The sequence below is a fragment of the Equus quagga genome, chromosome 2, assembly GCF_021613505.1.
Source record: "Equus quagga isolate Etosha38 chromosome 2, UCLA_HA_Equagga_1.0, whole genome shotgun sequence".
NCBI lineage: Eukaryota > Metazoa > Chordata > Mammalia > Perissodactyla > Equidae > Equus > Equus quagga.
The window spans coordinates 58,830,130-58,854,702 of NC_060268.1; the positions used below are offsets into that span (position 1 = coordinate 58,830,130).

At 37.7% G+C, this 24,573-nt stretch overlaps 1 protein-coding gene across 2 annotated transcripts in view; it reads right to left on the minus strand.

Moving 5' to 3' along the window:
- The window catches only part of CLPX (caseinolytic mitochondrial matrix peptidase chaperone subunit X), a 35,352-nt gene extending 14,836 nt beyond the window's left edge, over positions 1 to 20,516 (minus strand). The window contains exons 1-6 of one of the 2 annotated variants that reach the window (XM_046653710.1): positions 20,249 to 20,516; positions 12,448 to 12,608; positions 11,317 to 11,434; positions 6,007 to 6,161; positions 4,220 to 4,379; positions 2,502 to 2,543 (exon numbers count right to left, since the gene is read on the minus strand). In XM_046653710.1, coding sequence (XP_046509666.1) covers positions 2,502 to 2,543; positions 4,220 to 4,379; positions 6,007 to 6,161; positions 11,317 to 11,434; positions 12,448 to 12,608; positions 20,249 to 20,327 — 715 coding nt within the window. In that variant the 5' untranslated portion in view covers positions 20,328 to 20,516. The remainder of the gene's footprint in view (positions 1 to 2,501; positions 2,544 to 4,219; positions 4,380 to 6,006; positions 6,162 to 11,316; positions 11,435 to 12,447; positions 12,609 to 20,248) is intronic. The other variant, XM_046653711.1, reaches the window with a different exon arrangement.
- Between the last annotated feature and the right edge of the window lie 4,057 nt (positions 20,517 to 24,573).

Here is a 24,573-nt window from a genome sequence, read left to right on the forward strand (position 1 = left end):
AACGGGCAAAAAAAAAAAAAAAATGCAGTCTCCTATATGAGTTCAGTTAGTTAGCTAGTTGCCCCTAGCAAAATTGCTTTTTTAAAAAAATTTCAGCAAAATCTAGCTAGGAATTGTGACAATATAAACAAGGTCTTGGCTCACATATAGGTACGCCCAATGGGGAAAAAATGATTTAGGAGAATAATTTGAACAAAATTGCCAGAAGCATATTAACCAGAGTGGAATATTTAACTTAATGATTTAAGTTAAAAAGAGAGAAATAATTTAAATAGTAAAAAACAGATGATGTCTGTCATTCCATTTTATGAAAATATGCCCGAGAGTCAACTTGAGCAAAGTCTCCTTTTCTTTCGGTTAGGCTCTGTTCCTGCATCTGCCTCACTGCATAGCAGCTCTCTACAATGGGCCATAGTATGAGTGTGCAGGCTAGCAGTGGTTGGTTGCAAAGAGCTCATCAGCTGTGTGGCCCCGGACAAACTACTTAAAATGTGTGTGATTCAGTTTTCTCATCTGTAAAATGGGGGTGAAAATAACACTTTCTGTCTCACAGGGAAGATTAAATGAGTTAATATATGTAAAACAATTAGAATAGTGCCTAGCACATAATTTTATAAGTGTTATTGAAGAATTTGCTATTAGTATTGCTATTTTCCTAGTGTTTAAGTATTTGTTTATTATAGCTGCTAAATGCAAACCAACTATCTTATCTGGTGCTCAACTTAAGAAAAACATCATCTTCCTATGATGGAGAAAAAAACCATCAGACTTATTAACAGTAGTATGTTGGTCTCTAACATATGATTTCCAAAGAAATTTTCAAGGATATTTTGATTATATAAGGTTTTGGCCTAACACCCTAACTTTAGAGCCTAAAACCCCACATAGGACAAGACTAAACTATACATGAAAATAAATTCTATCTAAGCTTTCAAAATATTAATTTCCAAGCCCATCAATATATATAATTACAAACTGCTTTTACCTAAGTTCTTTCTTTTTGTTTTTTAAGGAAGATTAGCCCTGAGGTAAGTGCTGCCAATCCTCCTCTTTTTGCTGAGGAAGACTGGCACTGAGTTAACATCCGTGCTCATCTTCCTCTACTTTATATGTGGGATGCCTACCACAGCCTGGCTTGCCAAGTGGTGCCATGTCCGAACCCGGGATCCGAACCGGCAAACCCCAGGCCGCCAAAGTGGAACATGCGCACTTAACCGCTGCACCACCAGGTGGGCCCCTACCTAAGTTCTTAAATACTGTTACTTGTTAACATTTAAATTATATTAAATAACTACATATATATTTCTTTCAATATATTCACTATAGACTTTTCTTTACTAATTCATACTAGCTTTACTATCTGCCCAAATTTAAAAATACAGTATTGACAGCATATTTGATTATATTTTGGGATTGTAAAATATAAATTATACATGCACTTAAAGTTTATTATTTAGATCTTACATTCTTATATATAAGTTAATTCTACTGTACTTACTGTATTTAATTTTATCATGCATGGTATAATCATTATTTCCATACAATTTACAAATAACTAGAGATAATATAATTTTATTATATGTAATAAATCTCATGCCAGAGCTGGTAAACTAGTTATATTCTCATGGCTCATCCTGTATACATATATATATATATATATATATATGGTACACTTCAAATAGTAGATATATAATACTGCTTGGTTCAAAGGCAAATGTAAAAGTATCAAACTTTTAAGTGAAAAATGTTCATACTGGTTTATCAATTGTATTCTTTTGTTTGTTATTTTAATTACTAAAACAAAAGGCCATGTGAATCTTTTTATGCTACTCCTGGAAGCTTCACCCTCTGGGCAGCAACTATATCCACCTCCAAAGGAAAAGGAGCAAGACATCAGAATGGCCACTATCCTTGATGTATCAGGTCCTTCCACACCCTCCATCAGACCATCTGATACTTTAGGGGCAATCCAGGGCTGGAAACAGTGAGCTGGGGCTTATTTATCATATGCAAGGCTATATTAAGTTTAATAAACACCAAAAAGTAAAGAGTGTGATTTCTGGCAGAGTAGCTGGCAGATAATCTGCCTCTCCCCAAATTTCTGTCACTTATAAGCAGGCCAAGTCTAAGTATACGGCAAAAAAAATGATATACAATAGCAAGCTACAGATTTTTAAAATATGCAGGTCTATATTTACAGAGGAAAACTATATATAATTATTTTTATTTCTCTAATTATGCTTAAAAATATATCACAATAGAAAAGATAAAACCAAATAACTGAAATAAACCAACATATGCAAACTATACAAATTAGCTTTGAAAAACTGTTCCAAAGTTATATCTATTATATATGATAAACATGTTTAGATAATATACATCTTTCTCAGTAACACACAAGCAAATACATGTCTACCGTTACTACTGCTGACACACTTCACTGAGGTAAATCTCAAAAGGAAGAATGATTACAGAGGAGGACCTGAGGAGAGGTCACTTACTTGTAAATCTGTACTCATCCTCCCGTCTTCTTATTTCTAACTCTAAGAAAGAGGATGAAAACGGCAACATGAAAATACTATATATTTGTTTAGTTTAGGGGAACAAACAAGGAATATCCTACTTCTTGCCCCTCTTTCAAATATATTTAAAGGATGTGTTCATTAATGTTTTCTCAGCTTTTCACGTTATCAAAGAATCTATATGCTACATCCTTTCTATATATAAAAAAAAACCCCAAACATGCTTAATGATGGCTGTCCAGTTGTTGATATTCATATTTGTCAAATACAAAGTTGGTATCTATTTTAAGAAAAGAGTAGTAATAATTTAAGTCTTCAATAAGAGTTTAAACCTCTCATACTATAAATACCATTTAACCATTTGCTTTTCCAGCATTTAGAAGAGTTTAACTATTGATTTGTTGACTGGAGGAATCAGAAAAAATAATTTTGCTCCACGATTATTTGGACCTTATAAAAATGAAGGTTCCAAGTCTCCCACTAAGTTATCACAACTTACACTTTCTAAAAATAAAGTAACCAATACTATCACATAACTATTTTGCAGGTAAGTTCAACAAGTTAACAAGTGTCTTCTGTGAACCAATCAGTTATATGTTTAGTAGCTACTAAAAGTAATCAAAAGATATTGTAGTCTTATAAATCTAAGTATTTAGTAGAACTCCTTCGAATTGTAAAATGACGAAAACCATGTTAAATGATAGATTGCAGACCTAAGTAAGAAATCAGGACTCCCTAGCCAACAACAAAAAAAATTTTAAATATTTACATTTTACTCTATTCATAGTTTTTTTAATAAAAGCATTCTATTAATATAACACATATTATTGTCCAAAGTAAGTTGAGATTACACAGTATATTGGTATACAGTCATGCGTTGCTTAACAATGGGGATACATTCTGCGAAATGCATCATTAGGCAACTTCGTCACTGTACAAACATCACAGAGTGCACTTACACAAACCTAGATGGTATAGCCTGCTACACACCTAGGCTGTATGGTACTAGTCTTATGGGACCACAGTTGTATATGTGGTCCATGACTGACCAAAACGTTATGTGGCACATGACTGTATGAGAATCTATCATTAATATGAATTATACTTTGAATCACTTACAAATTTGCCCTTAACCTTGCACTCTGTGGCTGGGGCCCCAAAAAGAAAGAGTGCTGGATATGTTCTGTAAGAGTTATCATCTCCATCTACCTCTGACTTAGGCAAATGAAATTCTGTATCCTGAACCCAAAAGAGAAGAACTCAGAGTCGTACAGAGCATTGCAATGATCTGGTCATGGGAAACTAGTTGTGATGAAGTCTACAATTCAAAGATGATGTCTCAATCTCTATCCCAGTGAGTTTCAAACATTTTTCACTGAGAACTTTGGTAAGAAATACATTTTGTTCTGCGACTCAGAATCCATGCACATAAAATGAAAACAAAAGTTTTAAGAAACAATACTTAACTAAGACTTAACATTCTCTGGTATTTTCTATTCACACTTATTAACTTTTTTTAAAAAAAACACCTTTGGCAACTTAGGAAAATGATTTCACGATCCACTAACAGGACGTAACCTACTTTAAAAAATGCTGTACTATACTAAAAGCATTTTAAGACGAAAGCAAGGAGTTGCAAATAAAGATTACCACTAAGCATAGTAATTTTTATTTTGGTCAATTATCAAAACACTAACCTCTAGGTGTTAATGATGTCTGCTTCTCAACCTCTGCTTGCTGTCTCAGATTAGCTGGGATATTATTATATATTCTCTTATAATGATTGTACACAGCAACCGAAAGTACCTTCTTAGCAAATGACTGGCCAACAACATACTTGTCGAGGTAGTTATAAATCTGAAAAATGATTAGGTATGAATAATTTACTATGAGCTATCATAAAAACACACACATTAAAAAGTTATATACTGAGCATTTTTGCTTACAGTTTTAAATTTCAACAAAGACTCTTGTCAAAAACAAAATGCCAAGGGCATGATACATTATGTAGCAATGATTCAGAGGCTCCAAATCCTAAATAGCAAAAACACAACTCATTTGTTCTCTAGCTTAACAAGGCATCACTGTACTCTTCTAGTGCTATGTCAGTTTCTAGTCTATAAACAATGCCATTGATCCTAATTTTTAAAAGTTAATATTAAAGTTACTTAGAATACCTAAACATGACATCATGGGTCTTAAAGGCATTATATTAATGTAATCATTAAAATAAATCCTGACTACACCTCTCTCAATCATATGAATAATATTTCTCACAAAGATAATGTGTTATAAAACTACCCTTTTCAAAAACTGGCATTATATAAAAAAAGCCATTATATTACCAGTATCTATGTGTTAATACTCATAAATATTTAGCTTTTTCTCAGATATTAACTTTGGGGCTATGCATTTATCTAAATGGCAATCTAAAAGCTTTATTCTTAGTGGAAACTAAAGCTCTATTAGATACTTGGATATTGCCAACAGCTTGGAACCTGGGGTAAATTCCCTCAGCTTTTAGTAAACAGAAATTAACTGTTAATATTCACTAACTCCTGAAAATAGTTAAATTGCCTACTTATTTTCTAGAACTTTGACTCAGACGTCTAAAGTCTACACAAATTAGTGGAGAATATAAAGCTTAACAGCTATATTTTCCATTATATTATTTATTTTTACATGACAAATTCGGTAGTTGTTGACCATGTGCATTTTATTATGTTTTTTTTAAATCTTCATTCCTCACAATTTATACCCATAGATTATTAAATCTGCCACAGCACATTTGGAGGTAGAGGCAAATGCACAGGTATCTAAACAGATGAGAAGATAGCTACAGTGAGGCAGAGGGTGAGAAATAATCTAAGCCTGCATACATCTGAGACATGGCCAGAAGAGAGGGCACACAGGCCAGGAGCAGGGCTCCCCATTCTCAGAAAGCACACACCAAGGACTTGGTATGCTCTGTCAAATTTCATTACAGCCAAATCACAACCTCCCTGCGACTCCTGGAAAGAGCCCACACAAAAGTCACAGTGCTATAGAAGAGAGCCTTGGCACATTGGCCATGAAAAAATTACTTGCTTCCATTGTTAGACTGAGGCTGTTTTACCATAAAGTAGACTAATTTATAAGGGGGAAATCGCAGCTGGTGTTATTTAAGGGCCCAAACTAACAAAAATAAATCCACAGAGGCTCTATTTTAAGAATATCATTTTAGATTAATTTAGTATTAATACTATTTTAATAATCATCCAACTATCTTTCATCACTATTGAATGCAGTAATCATGGGAAAACAGCAAAATACTCCATATGTAAATTCCAAGTATCAAATATCAGCAATTTAGCCAGATGTAGTCCGTATTAAGAACTTACACTTATTTAGATACTAATATTAGGATCCAAGAAAAACTGGGGAGAGGGGAGCAAAGAAATGTTTTCAAGATAAAATGCTTATAAGAGTGAGTTAAGACTTATACCTTCTTGGGAGGAGGAGGTGGTTTCTGTTGGAATGCCAATTTTACAGCTTCTGCTGCTGATTCAGGTTCTTTAATTATGCTTTTCTTTGAGTCTGCTTCAGATAGCACAACAAAAAAATGATGACATTTTTCACACTTCACAAAACGGGTAGATGCTGTAAAAAGAAAGGTCAGCAGAAAACAATAAATAATTCAAATAGTGTTTAACCTTAAAGACTAACTGTGAATGAAAACTATGTACTTGACAAAAAGTAGGCTTGTAGTTCACTCCATTAGCCACAGTAAACAGCCTGGCTTACACCTAAGATAGATGAGTTCAGTAAACTACATTTGTTCATTTCCACTAGGTTCTTTCAATTAACACAAGCCAAAATACAATATCACCATTTCCCATCAGTGGGAAAGAGAGCCAATGCCTTCATTTTCTAATGAGGCACCAGCTTACAATTGTTATTGATGGTAAACAGGGCAAGGACTAAAGGGCAGAGAAGCCTCTGAACTAGTTCAAGCTGTGTGATACGAAAATCTGGCCTGAGAACACAAGAACAAAATATTTCTCTAAAGAAATTAGGTCAGGGCCAGCCTGGTGGCCGAGTGGTTAAGTTCACGTGCTCCGCTTCGGCGGCCCAGGGTTTCGCCGGTCCTGATCATGGGCGTAGACATGACACCACTCATCAAGCCATGCTGAGGCGCCACCCCACGTGCCACAACTAGAAAGACCCAGAACTAAAAATATACAACTATGTACTGGGGCTTTGGGGAGAAAAAGGAAAAATCAAATCTTTAAAGAAAAAAAAGAAATTAGGTCAAAGGGAAAGAAATTAAACATGAACAAATCACATTCCTCTTTGCTTACTGTTGAAGAGTTGCTTAAATTCTACTTGAATATTTGCAATACAATTTTATAATGAAACATGTTCAACATATGCCCAAATTCAAGGATTTAATTTTATTTATCAAAATGCTATTTTGGAAAAAAAATACAAGCATTGCAATACATATTTGCAAAAATCCAATTGTGTTACATTGTCAGGGCACAAATAAACCTCTTTCCTTTAAATGATTACAATTATCCAATATTTCTTTATATACACAATACTAATCCTAGTAAACAGGGTTGTATAGTATGTCAGTGACAGAAAGACCACCTTAGTAAAAATGTTTTTAGATTTGTTTAAATGAAAGTTCTTCATGGTTCTGAACAAGTTTCAGGGTCCAACATAAAATCTCCAAACCATTGCAGAAAAGTTTAATTCCCACGCTAATGAGACACGTATATAGTAAGCCTTAAAAAAGTACCATATACAGAAAAAGAAAAAATAACTAAAGGCCCTACCTTAATAAAAGTGGGGACACTATTCATGTTTGACAGCTTATTTTTGAAATGGGCAAGAAAAGTCCTAAAGAACAGTGTATACTAGCCCTTATAATGAAAAATTTCTTCGATATTATTCTTAGGGCTGGCCCAGTGACATTCAGTTTGTGCACTTTACTTCAGTGGCCCAGGGTTCATGGGTTCAGATCCCGGGCATGGACCTACACACCACTCATCAAGCAATGCTGTGGCAGCATCCCACATACAAAGTGGAACAAGATTGGTACAAACGTTAGCTCAGTGACAATCTTCCTCACCAAAAAGAAACTTCTTATTTCAATATCTGATGATTTTCTATACATTCATAATGGTATCTATAAAAATGGTATTTTATTCCAACAAAGTCAAGTAAGATTAATACCATGATAAGAAAACATAAAAATTACCACAAATATACTTGTTAGATGGAATACATACAGCAAGATCCATGAACTAAGAATAGTTTTTACATTTTGGAAAAAGATGACAATGAAAGTTATATGAAATTCAAATTTCAGTGTCCATGTACAAAGTTTTATTGGAACATAGGCAATTTCACTCATTTACATTGTCTATGGTTGATCTCAAACTATAAGAGCAAAGGAGAATAGTTGCAACAGAGACCATTTGGCCCACAAAGCCTAAAATATTTTTACTTGGCATTTTATTGTAAAAGTTTGCTGACTTTTATAGCATTTAAAAGGAAAGAACTACCTACAGAATGAGAGAAAACATTTGTAAATCATGTATCTGGATAAGGGTCTAGTATTCAGAATATATAGAGAATGCTTATAACTCAACAATAAAAAGATAACCCAATTTTAAAATGGACAAAGGATTTAAACAGTCTTTTCCCCAAAGAAGACATACAAATGGTCAATAAACACAAGAAAAGATGCTTAACGTCTTTAGTCATTAGGGAAATATAAATCAAAACCACAAGGACATACCACTTCACATCCCTATGATGGCTATAATAAAAAAGACAAATGTTGAAGAGGATATGGAGAAACTGGAACACATACATTGCTAGTCAGGTTGTAAAATGGTACAGGCTCTGTGGAAAACAGTTGGCAGTTCCTTAAAAAGCTAAACATAGACTTACCTTCTCACCCAGCAATTCCATTCCTAAGCATATACCCAAGATGTAAAAACACATGCACACACAAAAACTTGTATACAAATGTTCATAGCAGCATTATTCATAATAGCTAACAAGCAGAAACAACTCATATGTCCATCAACTGATGAATGGATAAACAATGGAATACTATTCAGCCATAAAAAGCAATGAAGTATGATACATGATACAACACAGATGAAGCTTGAAAACATGCTAAGTGAAAGAAGCCAGACACAAAATGTCACATATTGTATAAATCTATTTATATGAAAAATCCAGAGGAGACAAATCCATAGAGACAATAAGTAGGTTAACAGTTGCTAGGGCTGGGAGGGGAAGGAGTGGAAAGTGACTGCTAAGGGGCACAGGGTTTCCTTTTGGGGTGAAGAAAATGTTCTGGAATTAGATAGTGGTGATGACTGTATAACTTGGTGAATATACAAAAAACCCTTGAAATGTATAATTTAAAAGACTGAACTGTAATGTATATGAATGATATCTCAAAAAAATTCTTTTTAATTTAAGAAAGGGAAGGATTAGACATGTATGCATTACATACACAGCTCTCAAAACAGTGCTGAGTTGGAAACAAAGTAATTTGCAAAAACATGAACATGATACCATTTATGCATTTAAAAGTTAGATGTTTGATGAAGATATCTGACAGAGATATATCTTTAGCTTTATTGATAAAGTTCTACTTTTTTAATAAAGAGGGTTATACACATATATTTCTTAATTAAAAATACATAATTAAAATTGACAAAAAAAGTGGAAAATTACCTAAACAGGCCCTTCACAAAAGAACTACAAGTGACCAAAAAGTACATAAAAAGACGTTTATGAACTAATAACTAAATAAATGTGGGTTGAAACAAAACGAATAACCCAAGATCAAACAAAACTCTTCAGAACTAGGATGACCCAGCTTTCAATGAGTAACACAGATGATCTTCAGCATTCAAAAGGGATGCATTCCAAAGAGACTCTGACTATGGGTCTGCAAAACCAAGGGAGGAGGGCCTTGTCCCACTCTTGGGGCCTGTTACTCCTGCAATGTAAAGCTCCAGCGGGCAGAGACAGTGTCACGCTCATGTGTATTTTCTCAGCCTAGCAGGTCTGACTCAACAGATGTTTGCTTACTAAATTCTGGATAAGTATGTACTCTTCTTTTACTCTTTTTTCCACATTCTCTACTTTTACATCCCCCTCCCCACTTAGAATTCCCAAAGGAAACAGACTTTAGTCTTGAGTAGATTAGACAACACCAAAGTATAGTGTTTTCCATACTTGATTTCTTTGTTAAACATACAGATTCTAGGACCCTACCCAACACCTACAGAATCTTAATCTCTAGGGAAGGAGAGAGTCTGTATGTTTAAGAACCACTCTCAGTTGGCAAGTTTCGAAAACATTGCATAAAAGAAAAATAAATTTAATCTCAAGAGGAACTAGTTTATCTATCCCTCAAGAATTCCAGTTGGGAGAAATGTATGGGATAGGAATTTATGAATAGCAAATCTTCACTGATCTGTGACCTTGGATGAGTTACTTAAACTTGCTCAATCTTAGCTTCTTCATTTATAAAAATAAGGATATTCTCTATCCCGACAAAAACAAGATTGTGAGAATAAAATGATATACACTGGCATTTATTAAATGTTACTTTCCTTTTCTACTCTTAAGAAATGATTCTTTAGGTCTATAAAGGTTGAACTCTTTCTCTGGAAGAAAAAAAGGGAAGATCCCTTGATTAAAATATAGGTAAATACGACACTGCCATTATGAATTAAGCAATTCTCAGACTTTTTAGAATTTTATTATATCACACCAAATTTATTAATACTAAATGTTATTTAGAAATTATATCATTCAGTTCTACCATTTCATTTTATGTTGGAAAACAAATTAATAATCACTCAGACTGATTCTTCTCTTTGATCTCTTACTAGGCAAAACCATGAAAAGAACCTCTAACATTCTGGCTATAGAATGGAACTATTTTAAAAGTTTTTCCTAAACTGTAAAAACATGCTACATGTAGTACTTTTTCATATATGGCCAATTAATATTAATGATAACAGTGAAACTGTAACTAAAGTCTCAATGTTTGGGTTAGAGTATAGGGAATCCTCTCCAGCTAATCATCAAAAACTGAAACTTCTGCCAAACCTGACCAGCAACCTGTTCACAACTGAACTATATGGAAGGCAGACATGGTAGTGCAACGTAATTTACTCTTCAGTCATTACCATGAACTCTAATCATGTAGGTAACAAGTTATTTGATTCATTAAAATATCTGTAAGTAGTATCTTTGCATTTGGGAGAAAGTTACTGACACTACAGCAAAAACAGGACTGTTGATTTCTTCCTTCTCCTTGTGTCTGAATCATTAACAATTATCAGACACTTAGAATTGAGGGCTTAGCTCCTCTGGTAAGTACTCAGAGAGGGAAAATACCTTAATATTTGAATGACTGACCTCTCCAGCTATATGAGATGCTTAAAAGGTATTCGAAGAATGGAGTAATAAATACAGAATAAATAAGCCTTGGTTCTCCTACAGCTTAATGGTCACATCCACAAAGACTCACAAAATCCAAATCTGAAATAAACACACATAAGCAAAATAAAAAAGTAAACAGTTTTCTTAAATTATCTCTTATACCACAGTGAAAAGTACTAATAGTCCTGGGGATTTTTAGTTTCCGGTGAACATAAGAGAGAATTATGTAAGTTCAGGAAAAAAATAACTGGTTTATATATTTCTATGCAGTTAACAATTTATAGAAAAGGTACAGAAAAAGAACAATAGAAGAAGTAATACTTACACACAAAGGTCTCTACATGTGTGCACAAGTCGCCACATTTCGGACAGCGCAGCTGGTTTCCACCTTTTCCAGAATTCCCAGAGCCTGACTTCTTACTGCTTCCCTCACTCGCTGATTTCTAATGTTTGTGGAGGTAAAAAAAAAAAAAAGAGCGTGCCCATTATTACTTTCAGGCAATCATTTTATTTGTAACTTCAATATTAACAATATAGTTTGTAATTAATCTTACAATTTTTTACAATTTCTAGAATGGAATTATTTAGTATAATTTATATCTCTACTATTACTGGTGTCAAAAAATATATTTACCAAAAAAATACTATCAGTTCTAGTAAACACAGACATTTATCTGTATTCTTTCTTTACATGCTATGAGCCAGCATGTATAATAAATAGCTTTCTTCCAATGATTCAATAAGCACTAGGAAAAAAAGTTACTATAGATGAAAAAACTACATTTCAATGAAAGTGAATCAAGAGTTATTATCATGGCAAATAGTGACTCTTAACTTTCTAGAATCCAACTTTGCTCATCTCTAAAATGGGGATAATTCCACCTACTTCAGAGTTCTCCTTAGGATTAAGTGTGGCTATGGAAAGCACCCGGCATTTTGTCTCACACATAATACTAACTCAAGTGTTTCAAATCCACATGACAAAAAAAACTGATAATAATTCACTGACCCAATACAATCACCAATCATCTACTTTCTAGCTACAGAGGAGCCCAACATTAAGTCATACAGATATCCAGGATTTTTAGGTGGAGGATTAAGTGGGGTTTATACTATTATGAGTTGTAAGAGTTGTGTGAAAGCAGGAAATGATGGCTATTCCGAATTCAATCTTATAGATCGACTACATAAACATTATTTAATGAAGTTTCTTTACTACTTTGTGGTGTTAGAAATTTTAATTACTGCTTACTAAGTGCAATGCTTGTAAAACTATTTTATGGTTCAGACTGAAACACAATATAAAATTACATAAAATTCTTCAGGCCATTTTATGTATTTCTCATTTCCTACAGAAAACATATAAACCAACAGAATACAGAGTACTATTATTATATTTAATTGTTTAAAGAAGGGAAATCAAATATGTGTATAGATGCCAAGAAAAATAAAATACCTTATTTCCATCTCCAGAGCCATCTTTACTTATCCCATCTTTTGAGGCAAAGCATGCTGGTGTTTCTGTAAAGGTTCTAAAAGGAACTCTTCGTAGAATCTGAGTTTCAAATGTCCCAAGCCTTCCTAAAACCAGTATGTGAATGCGACCACAAGAAATACCTGAAAATATAACGAAATTTATTAGTCTACACATCAAATATTAACATGCCTTCAATAAATCCCCTGAAAATAAAAATTCCTTAAGCATAAAGGAGGTTGAAAAGTTACAGTTCCCAAAGCAGTAGTACAAACTGGTAGAGAAACTAGTGACACCATCAGAGGCAAAGCCCTCTCACAAACAGGCCAGACACGGGCCTCTGACAGATTCCAAGTGAATGAAGACGTTTCTTTCCCAGGGTGTCCTCAGGAAGTGAGGGAAGACCACCCAGGTCATAACAGTGAGTGGCTCTTTCAAAGTCTGAGAGATAAGTAGTTCAATACTCTCCTCATCTGTAGGGGGGACAAGGCCATTTACATCTTATATTCTTATTCTTCTGATATTATTTCTACCAATGAGAACGGGAATTGACATGAACTCTCGTCTGTCTCTTGGGTTATATGGGGGAAATATCTGCAACAATGGAAACAAACTTCAAATGTTCTTTATAAAGTTATATGCTGTTCACTAAACACACATTTTAATGAAATATTCCAATCCTATAGAAAAAAGAAATATAATTCAGTAAATACGTGTAACTACCATCCTGATTTCAAACATTTTAACTTTTTGCCACATGTGAAGTTAAAAGTCTTAAAAAGAATATAGGTCAGGGCTGGCCCCGTGGCCGAGTGGTTAAGTTCGCGCGCTCCGCTGCAGGCGGCCCAGTGTTTCGCTAGTTCGAATTCTGGGCGCGGACATGGCACTGCTCGTCAGACCACGCTGAGGCAGCGTCCACATGCTACAACTAGAAGGATCCACAACGAAGAATATACAACTATGTACTGGGGGGCTTTGTGGAGAAAAAGGAAAAAAATAAAAAAATCAAAAAAAAAAAATAATAATAATAAAAAAAAAGAAGAATATAGGTCAATCACTGATTTATTTGGCAAACTTTTTCTATTAGAGGACCAGGATAGTAAATATCTTCAGCTTTGTGGGCCTTGTAGTCTCAGTCCCAACTACTCTGATCGTAACATAAAAGCAAGCATAAACAATATATAAACAAACAGGTGTGGTTGGACTTGGTCCACGGGGTCACTGTTTGCAGCCCCCTGGTTTTTCTCATATAAATACAATATAAACCCCAAAATAAATTACAGTCAATGGCAAAAGAGCCTTACTGCACACTGTGAGGCAACATTTCCCAAGCTGGTCTTTAAAAGAGTATTCCCTACACAAGACATAGAACGGTCCTAGGCTAAACAAGATCCCACAGATTTCAGTACTGTAGCGCTACTCAGAACCCTTCATAAGCTAAGATTCATTAACGAATCACCAAGAAGGAAGTTTCCCAGCAGTTTACCAGAGTGATATTAGGAGGTAATAACGTAAACAATAAAAAGGGAGGGTCAGTAAAGTTAAGACAAATAAATTTAAGAAATTGATTCTGCCTCCTTCATTTTACATTCCCTGCAAAATTCTCAACTCAGCCTTTAAATTTTTATTTCTATACCCATTAGGGATTTTAAGAGATCATGCACATATGTAAATATTATATCCAAATGCACAAACTGGTTTAAAATTATGTCCTTCAAACAATTCAAAAACAATTGCTTAGTTATATTACTGATTGGTTTTATTAACTCCAATTTTCTAACACATTTGCGTACACTGTTAGAACAATTAGTTTCTTCAGTTATTTATCACCTAGGCCATTTCCATTTCCACAAAGTACAAAAATAAACTCACCAAATTTCTCAAGAAAGATACCAATAAGAGGAACCAAATTTCCTCATCTCTATATAAATTCACAAAGAATACCTGTAAGTAATGTTTTCAAAAGACATTTCAAATTTTCTCAAGTGTAACATCTCAATTTTTTGGAGTAAATGACAATAGCCATTACTCTCTTATTAGAATGAGATATAAAGGGCGGCCCCAAGGCCATGGCCGAGTGGTTAAGTTCGCAAGCTCCGTCTGCTTCGATGGCCCAGGGTTTCACCCGTTCGGATCCTGGGCGCAGACATGCTGCCACTCATTGGGCCATGCTGAGGTGGCATCCCACACAGCACAACTAGAAAGACCTACAACTAGAATATACAACTATGTACTGGGGGGCTTTGGGGAGAAGAAGAAGAAGAAAAAAAAGAAGACTGGCAACAGACGTTAGCTCAGGGCTCATCTTCAAAAAAAAAGAGAAAGAATGAAATATAAAGTAGTTCATGAATTTAAAGCAAAATAATGTTTTCCCAAGGACATAATATGATTTAAACACTGTATCAATCTAAAAAGCAAGTCTAGAAAAAGTAATGAGGGAGAGGGTAGATGAAATCAAGAATGCAGACAGTTAATGGAGTTTGAGGTGGGTGATGGGTATTTGAGGGTTCACTGTTCTATTTCACGTGTGTTTGAAAATGTCCATAATAAGTTAATAGGACAAGTAGAATAAAATAATGTAATATAACTATGTAACAAATACAACTTTTAATTGAACCATTACGATATATTCACAAAGAAAACTACAATAACAAGCTTCATGTGAGGCTACTTGTACTTGGATATTTAGAACAAAACCTAACCCTGAAATATCACACACACTGTATGCTCATTTACAATAAAATATACCTTTTAAAAGTGTTCAACAATTTACAATATTTAATATTATTAGAAAATAAGCTGAAAGAAAATTATCTTTGGGAATTTAAAGGAAATAAAAATTACAAACATGATCCCTTCAAAGTCTACTTGAATAGAAAGAAAAATAAGTCTTTCACTTTAAATAACTTATCAAGTAACATATGAAACCAATGCAACCATACAGTCACCACAGAAAATACTATCTGAAAAACATATTCATGTCATTTAAACTCCTAAATTTAAGGATTTCTTTGCTGGTCCTAACAGTATGATACTGTAGTGCTATTTTAACATTCTATAATCTACGGGCTGTACCAACAAGATGCCATAAATACTGAATCAGTGGTTCTCAAACTTGACCGCGCATCAAAATCACCTGGAGAGCTTCTTAAAACACAGATTGCAGGGGATCTTCCCTGGTTCTGATTTAGAAGGTCGGAGGTGGGACCCAAGAATGTCATTTCTAACAAGTTCCCAGGTAATGCTGATGCTACTGGTCTGGGGACCACACTTTTTAATCCACTGGACTACACAGTTTAAATGACCACTCACCAAACCTATGAAACCTCCACAGAAATCACTGCAGCAAACAAATCAGGAGTTTTTAACCCTTTTTGTGCCATAAACCCTTGGGGCAGTCTGGTGAAGACTATGGACAGGCCCCTTCTCAGAATAATGTTTTTAAATGTATAGAATAAAACACAAAACAAAGGAAACCAATTCTACTGAAGTAGTTATCAAAATATTTTAAAAATATGCTTCTTTGCAAACAAAATTAAGTAAGATCATGGGGCCGGCCCAGTGGTGTCACGGGTAAGTCCGCACGCTCTGCTTCTGCAGCCCAGGTTCGCCAGTTCAGATCCTGGGCGTGGACCTACACACTGCTCATCAAGCCATGCTGTGGCAGTGTCCCACACACAAGAACCAGAAGGACTTACAACTAGGATATACAACTATGTACTGGGGCTTTGGGGAGAAAAAAAAAAAGAGGAAGACTGGCAACAGATGTTAACTCGGAGCCAATCTTCCTCAAATAAATAAGACCTAACAGTTCTTTTAATAACTACCATGATTTCAAAGCAGTGAAAAGTATAAAGAGTATTTTGAGATATAAGCAACTGTAATGTGACATGAAAATACTTGTGATTTTGATTGATGACAAATTCAGATACTGCGAACACTATTGTGGTTTGTTGCCAACATTCATAGTTGAAGGAAATACTATATTTCAGTTAAAGATTAATAAAAACAAAGTTCACAGAACCTCTGAATTCTATCCCTGGACCCTCTGGATGCCTGTGAACCGTGAAGAACCCCTAAAAGCTAAAAAACAAAGTATTTCCGTAAAGTATATTTCAAAAGACTACTTGGCAGTAACAACAGAAAAGTTAAAAAGTTAAACCCTTTACAAAACTTTTGTCATACAGATATAAAGTTTTCTGAGTTTCACAGGAGCTGTTTTTAAAAAGAAATATTAAGATAAGGCACACAGATTTCAAGGCTATTAAGAACTAGGAGAGGCGCCAGCCTTGTGGCAGAGTGGTTAAAGTTCAACTGCTCCCCTTCGGCGGCCCAGGGTCTACAGGTTCGGATCCCAGGTACAGACCTACACCCCGCTCATCAAGCCACGCTGTGGTGGCATTCCACATACAAAGTAGAGGAAGACTGGCACAGATGTTAGCTCACGGTGAATCTTTCTCACACAAAAAGAGGAAGATCAGCAACAGATATTAGCTCAGGGCCAATCTTCCTCACCAAAAAAGAAAAGATAAATTGATCTTTAACTTATACTTTAGAAATAGAACTAGTGAAAAATTAAAAATTATTATCTATTTATAGTGACAATATTTAAGTGTATAACAATTGATGAAATGGCAAATCAAGTTAAAAAAATGCTCCCTTAAACACTTAGCCTCTAACCTCTAACACAAATGGAAAAAAAATTCAACAAAAAACTCAAACAATGCTGGCAACTTAGTAGATGCTTATTGCTTTTATTAGTCTCAAAATTTCATTTTATGCCCAGGTTCTTATTTCATGAGTTCTGAATACTTCTTAATAAAGAAAAATAACATCACTCCTATGATACTTTCCTCAAGTTTAAAAATGTTTGATAGGGGCCGGCCCAGTGGTGCAGTGGTTAAGTGTGCACATTCCACTTCGGCAGCCCAGGGTTCGCTGGTTCAGATCCCGGGTGCAGACATGGCACCACTTGGCACGCTATGCTGTGGTAGGCATCTCACATATAAAGTAGAGGAAGACGGGCACGGATGTTAGCTCAGGGCCAGCCTTCCTCAGCAAAAAGAGGAGGATTGGCAGCAGTTAGCTCAGGGTCAGTCTTCCTCAAAAAAAAAAAAAATGTTTGATGGGTTTGCACTAGGCTAGTCTGCTGGTGTGAAGATGAACGTGTCAAGAAAGAAGAAATATTAAGAAATAGTTTGCAATTCCAGAAATAAAGATGTTCTATCACTGATTCACTTTCCCTTATTTAATTTGTATTGTATCTAACTAGCAAAAAAGAGAAAGAATTAAAATCTAGCTAAAAACTGTTAAGGTAGGCACTTTATGTAACTATGATGAAAATTATGGACGCCAACATGTTGGAGCATCTTCATATCTTCATTCACACCCTCATAAAGTGACACTCTTTTGATGGACAAGGACAAAAAGCAGCCAGAAATCAAGGGAGTTACAGATGATCCCACAATTCTCACAGCCAAATTCAGACCAAGCATTGTAATTTGGAATTTTTTTTAATGGAATCAAGCATTTCTGAATGCACATATTTAGAATGCAAGGTGACTTTTATCTATGCAAAGCACACATTTAAAAATATACATTAAAATTGAAAGATACCAGCAATTTGGGTAAAAAAACATTTAAAATTTCTACTTTATTATAGGCTTCATATTCAAAGAGAATAGTGAGGGAAAACACATTAAATTGGATACATACAGCCCATCAGGAAAAGAAAATAGATCCAGCATCTAGTATGACAATTTACCAAATAGTTTTTCAAACTATCTAAAACTTTTAGTCTAACACGACAGACCAATGAAAATGGAGAACAGCACTGTACTTCAGAGTTCTGAACTTTCCCCTTTTATTCTTAATTCATTGTACAATCTCTTCTTAGAAGATTATTTTGATGAAATTCTCCCGTTTATATTATGTTGCTGAAAGCTTTTACTGTTTATAAGAAAAACAAACCAGCTACACTTCAATTCTGATTTTTCTTTCCCTTCTGCCTCTCTTCCTCTTTCCAGGAATCCTACATAAAAATAACCCTCCTGGAGTTTTTTAAGTCCTTAAAGGAAATATCTCTATATTCTTGTAGACTTATGTATACTTTTAAAGTTTCTACTACGGAAAATAAATATTTTATGTAATTAAGCCTTAGCAAAGTCTTAAATCAATGTGAAAACTATTTGCTGCCTCACTGTCATGTACAAATATTACATTCATTAATGATATTGGGTAGCGTATTATACTTTAAGCTTTATTTACTCCTTTACAGTGAAAATACTGGTTCGGTATTTCTGAAAACCTCTGGCAAACTTGTATTAACCGATAAACAAACAGATAACCATTCCTAAATAAGCCACTAATTTGTGATTTACCTAATAGTATGTTTAATTTTTAAAGCAGTGGTTGTTTTAAAAATAAATAAATAAATAACTGCACACCTCCTGTGATTCAGTTTTTAGGGACAAGTGATGGGAACAGATGAAGAGCTTTGTCAAAGGAGCCTTCCCCGCCCCCAGAGCGCACACTCGCCGACTCCCAGAAACGGCATTAGTCTTTGCCCACTCCACTAGATTTTACCTTGAAGGCGAGGACTGTTCACCACCACCTCCAGCACCCAAACAGCACATACTAGGTCCTCAACTAATATACGTCAAATACACGAATTTAAATAGCTGTCACTTTCAAGTGTGTGCAACTCCAATTCCTGGAAGAGGGACATCTACTTGTTCAGGTTTAACGATGTCTTGGGACTAAATCCACTCCTTCACATTTTACATATCATTTTACAAAATGCTTCCGCTCACATTACTTCATTTAATCCCTCTTTGTGAAAGAAACCGTCGGAAAACAGACATTAAGTAAACAGTAAGCATTTTATAATTAACCCAAGTTAGGAAAGGGGGGCTTTTTTTATTTATCCAAAGGTCATAAGCTGACAAACCAAAATAAAGCAGATTTGTCGAGAAGTTAATAACTGTAACAGGACGTAGCCTCGCAGTCTGATATTCATAGATTTGGGGAGGAGAAAAATGGTTTCTGTTCCGGAATCTCTTGGCCGGAGCTGCCACTCTTTCACGGCTCCTTTCCGATAAACAGAAAGGAAGGTAAACAAGCGCCACCCTGAAGAAACTACCTGGACTGTCAAGTCAGGAGAACCGGCACACGACCGCAGGGCACTCGAATCCCCCAGCCTGCCGGCCGCCCTCCCGCGGGCCCGAGGCTCCCCGGCGGCGGGCGGCACCGCGAGCCCTGTTTACGTCCCGCGGGAGGCGGCCGCACAGTGACAGTGACGCCGCGGGCCTCGCGCGGCCTGCGTCCGGGACGGCCGGCTCGGCGCCCCGCGGCCCCAACACGAGAGCCCCTCACCCGAGCCCTTCCCGGAGACCCCGACAGGCCCGAAGGACGAGGAGCCGCAGACCGGGCGCGCGGCAGCCCCCGGCGCAGCCCTGAGCGGGGCCGGAGACGCCTTTCAACGAAAGGAGCATTCTGTGCCTCTTTCAGGGTTTCCGCAAAGTGGCCACCTTCCGGCCCCAAAGTCAGGAGGCCCGAGGGCGGGCGGGAGGGGGAGCAGAGCACAAGAGGTCTACTCCAAATCCGAGAGAGCCGCTCCAGAGGGTGGCAGGGCCCCATCCCACGGGGAAAGCGGCGGGTGCCCGGGGAGGCGCCGCGCATCCCCTCACACTCGGGATGGGGTAGGCCTCCTGCCCTCCCCGGGCCCCCACCGTCGGCGGGGACACTCCGGGCCCAACGCTCCGATGAGGGACTACTTCGTTACCTCTCTGTGCGGAGGCGAGCGAGGAGGTGAGGAGCCGCGCGGCGGCCGCGCCGCAACTACAAGCGCCGCAGCCGGACATCTCGGCGGGGCCTAGGCCGGGGCTTCGCCCCCACTGCCCTCCGGGTCTCAGCGGCCCGACTCCTCCTCGCAGGGCGCGCTGACTTGGCTCCGGATCTTCCCCCCGGCCCTAGACCCAGTGCAGAGTTCACACACCAGGCAGTCAGGCCCTCGCGCTCTTCGGGCCCTACTGCCGTCTACTCGATAAAGTAGATACCTAACCCCGCCTCCCTCCCTCTCCTTCCTCCGCCTCCCCCCACTCCCACCCCCGCATACCCGGCCCGGGGAGCGTGCGCGCGCCTGCGTCCTGGGCGGGGGCGGGGGCGCTCGCCGCGTGTGCGTGCGTGAGACACGGTCGTGCGACGAGGGGTAGGGGGCGGTGATCTGGGGGCCAATGAGCAAGCTACGGCAGGCGGCCGGCCTCAAATGGGACAACTACAAATCCCGAAATGCGATTCTTCCGGCACCACTTTTACCCTAGCGTTGAAAAGTTTGAGCTAGACGTAGAGAGATACATGCCGGGAGTTGTGGTCTCGACTCGTCGCTTTAAGCTTCTGGTGTTTTTTGGTTGATGGCTGGGAGGATCAAAGTGAAACCGGTGGCTTTGCCGGCCCCAGGAGGAGTCTTTTAAAGTCCTTCGGCTGCCGCTAGACGCTTCAGATTCAATAAGTTTCTTCCCTGGGGATTCCATGTCCCGCGTTCCTTATTTTCTCCTATTCTGTTTCCTCACTGGTAACACGAAAGTGGTATTTTTACAAACAACTGTTGGATGACAGCTCTCTTTTCTTGTTCTTTCAAACCTCGTGGTGCTAATTCCTCCAGCTGTTGCTAGTCCCTGAATGCTTTACAATCCTCTGTCGGTTCCCCTAAACCTGACCACACCGTGGTATTAAACTGTCTTCTGTTACCTTGAGCCTCTGCCTGCATGGCTGGTTCCTCTCTGGACAGCTAAAACAGATCGACCAGCTGTACAAGGTGGAGGATGCTGACAAATGAATCAGACTCTTTTCCCACCTCGGTTGGCGCTAGACTGAGTATTTACTTTGTGTATAAGATTCTGATCAACTCCAAAGCCCAGAGAAATTGCCAGGTGAGCTTGGATGCCTTTAGTTCTGAGCTTGGATGGGGGTTTGAAGGGGAGAGGGAGGAGAGAGTCAAGCCACAGTCAAGACCGAGTCACCCAAGTTATTTAGCCCTCATCAATCTTGGCTCAGAGAAATGTGTCTTCTGGCTCCCTGGATTTGGCCATGAGAAGAGTCACTGGCCTTGGCCCAGGCCACAGGTGTTTGTTTTTTTTCCCCTCACTCTCTGGACTCCTGGTACTCCCTCAGCTTGAAGTGGCAGAGACCAGAAGGGAGCCCAGGTCTTCCTCAGCTACCTCCATTAATAGAACTTTGAGATTGGAGAGACTCTAAAGTTCCCTCAATCGAGTGTTTTCAAACTGTTCTTAGAATCCCTCAGAAGCCATAGCTCTGTAGAGGGAGTAAGGGCACTGAGAGGTTGGCCCCCCCATCTCCTCCTCCGGGCCACCCCAAAGTCAATCAGAGCAGCTCTGCTTTTATTTGTTTTATTTATTAGGGTTTTGTGGGAAAATAAAGTTCTGGGCTGGCCCGGTGGCATAGCGGTTAAGTGCGCACGTTCCACTTCGGCAGCCCGGGGTTTGCGGGTTCGATCCCGGGTGCGGACGTGGCACCACTTGGCAAAAGCTGTGCTGTGGTAGGCGTTCCACATATAAAGTAGAGGAAGATGGGCACAGATGTTAGCTCAGGGCCAGTCTTCCTCGGCAAAAAGAGGAGGATTGGCAGCAGTTAGCTCAGGGCTAATCTTCCTCAAAAAAGAAAAAAAGAAAAGAAAGTTCTGCTTTGAAACAATGTTTGAAAACCGCTAATTCTAGAACAAACCTCTCGTTTTAACAATGAGCTAAGTGGGTCATATGGACCCTAACAACCAATTTAAATTCCTTTCATCCCACCCTACCTTCTATTTCAATTATATGCACATTTCCTTCTTATTATAGAAATAAAGAAGTTGTTTGCTAAAATCTACAGATTGCTATAAAGCAAGCTGAATAAAGCCGTAGTTAAGTCAAGGCTTATGTGGCAGCACTCCATGAAGCCTTCCTTTTCTCTGTCTATTCTAAGAACTTCTCATTCATTCAGTCAACAAATATTTATTGCGTCTATTACATGCCAGGCGCTGACGAAATAGTATTGAACCAAAAAAATGTTTCTTTCATGGAGCTTCTGTTTTAGTGGGGAAAGATAAGACTGTAAGTAAGTAAAACAAAAATATATGTTACTGGTATGATGACATAGAAATATCCTTATAATGTTGTGTAGTATATCCTTCTTCCCAGGATGATTGAGCATTTAATTTTATTTATGGGCTGATAATTTGTGTGTTTAGCCTGTATTCCCAACTGGATTATGAGCTCTTTGAAGGCAGCTATTTCATTATATACTTGGGCTGAATACACAGTAGAAATTCAGTAAATACTTGAGTAAGTACTTATCTTCCAACAATACTTTTGCTTAGCAGAAACCTGGGATGGTGTCTTCAGAAAATTTGATGTATAATCAGAACGAATTATAATTGACAAAGAGTTGAGTGTTAATAGACAGAAATTCTACAAATTTATACAATGGTTAATCCAACTGACTGAGTGTCCCAGAGGGAACTCTCAGGAGATGCCTGCTTAGTAGAGTGTAGACTTTGCCCTAGAAAGTACAAAACAAAGGGAGCTGTACACAACTCAGTTTAACTTTTGCTCAGCAATGTGAACAAGGGTCATGTGGCTTTGGCCTCAGACTGGTGACAGTTTCATCACAGGCAACGTGACTTTGGTAATTTCAATGCATCACCCCAAAATTAAGCTCTATGGGTCAGGATATACCTGGATTATTAGGATGATCACCCAGCAAGCGTGGATTGGGACACTAACTTTGTGCTAGGCTCTTTGATGGTATAAGTCTTATAGTGGTGTTCAAATTGAGGAACTTGTACCTTGGGGATATACCAAGACTTCCCATTTCATATTTGAGCACAAAGAGGTGTCAAGTTTAAATAAAATAACATCTGTGTTGGAAAAGGTTCAAACGTAAAGGATCATTCTTTAGGAACCACTTGGCTGTTTGACAAAAGAAACATGTTCCATTTTACAGTGAGGTGTACATTCCCTGACCTGAAATTCACAGCTTGGAATAGTGTCCTTGCTCCAGGGTGTGGCCAGATAGCTGTGAGATAGAGCAGAGCTTGGTGTCTTGGCAAAGAAGGATGGAGTTCCAGAGGGACACTAGGACCCTTCTCTTCCCCTTGGCACTACATGGATAGCCTCTGGTCAGGTTCCTATCAGGCCATCCCCTTAAGTTCTGGATTTGGAAGCGCAGAGCCATTTGAGATTATCCCTGTGATAAAATGGATCCTCTCAATCGTCTATCAGGAGAGTGATAGCAAATACCTGTGGTCACATCTTATCAGCTCTTTGGAACAAAATACTTCCAGATCACTCCTAGTTTCAGCTCTTTTATGACTAGTTATTGATGCTTAAAAAAGGAAGTCAAGTGCAATTTTCCAGCTCAAATAGTTTCATTTGAGGAGCTGACTTCTTATTTACCTTTCGTGAACTACGTAGCTGAAGGCACATAACTTTTTATGTCTCCATTTTACATAAAACTCTTTTTTTTCCTTTTATACTTGATTCTGCCTCCCAGGATTTTGAACATTGTGAGTTGATAAGTGAAAAATATTTTTATAGGTTAGAGTCAGTGAGTCATCCAATTTAGCACTGGATTTTTCAGATGAGGAAACAGACCAATAAAAAGGCAGGGACTTGACCAAGGTCACATAATGAGGCAAAAACAGAGAGAGAAATAGAGCCCAAGTTTCCTCATTTTAAAACTGTGGTTCTCAGTCTTTTCTTTTTTAACCCAAGCCTCTTTTTGATAAACATAAAAATCTCACCTTCTCCTCCACTAGAGATTCTGGCGCAGCCTCCCAGAGAGCCATCATTCTGTTGGGAATCACTGTCTCTTCTGAATAAAGACATTTCTTTTACGTGGCTGAACACTGACCCTTCAGCAGACATTGATCCTGCCAAGCACGTAACAGGAACTCAACATTTATATTTTAAAAGATAAGGACTAAAAAATAAAAAGTAAAAAAATAAGAGCCTGTGTCTGTAGGTGATATGAGATACAAAATAATTCTAACAATAGCTAATAGAACTTTACGAAGTACTTTCGCATCCACCTTCCCATCTGATTCTCACA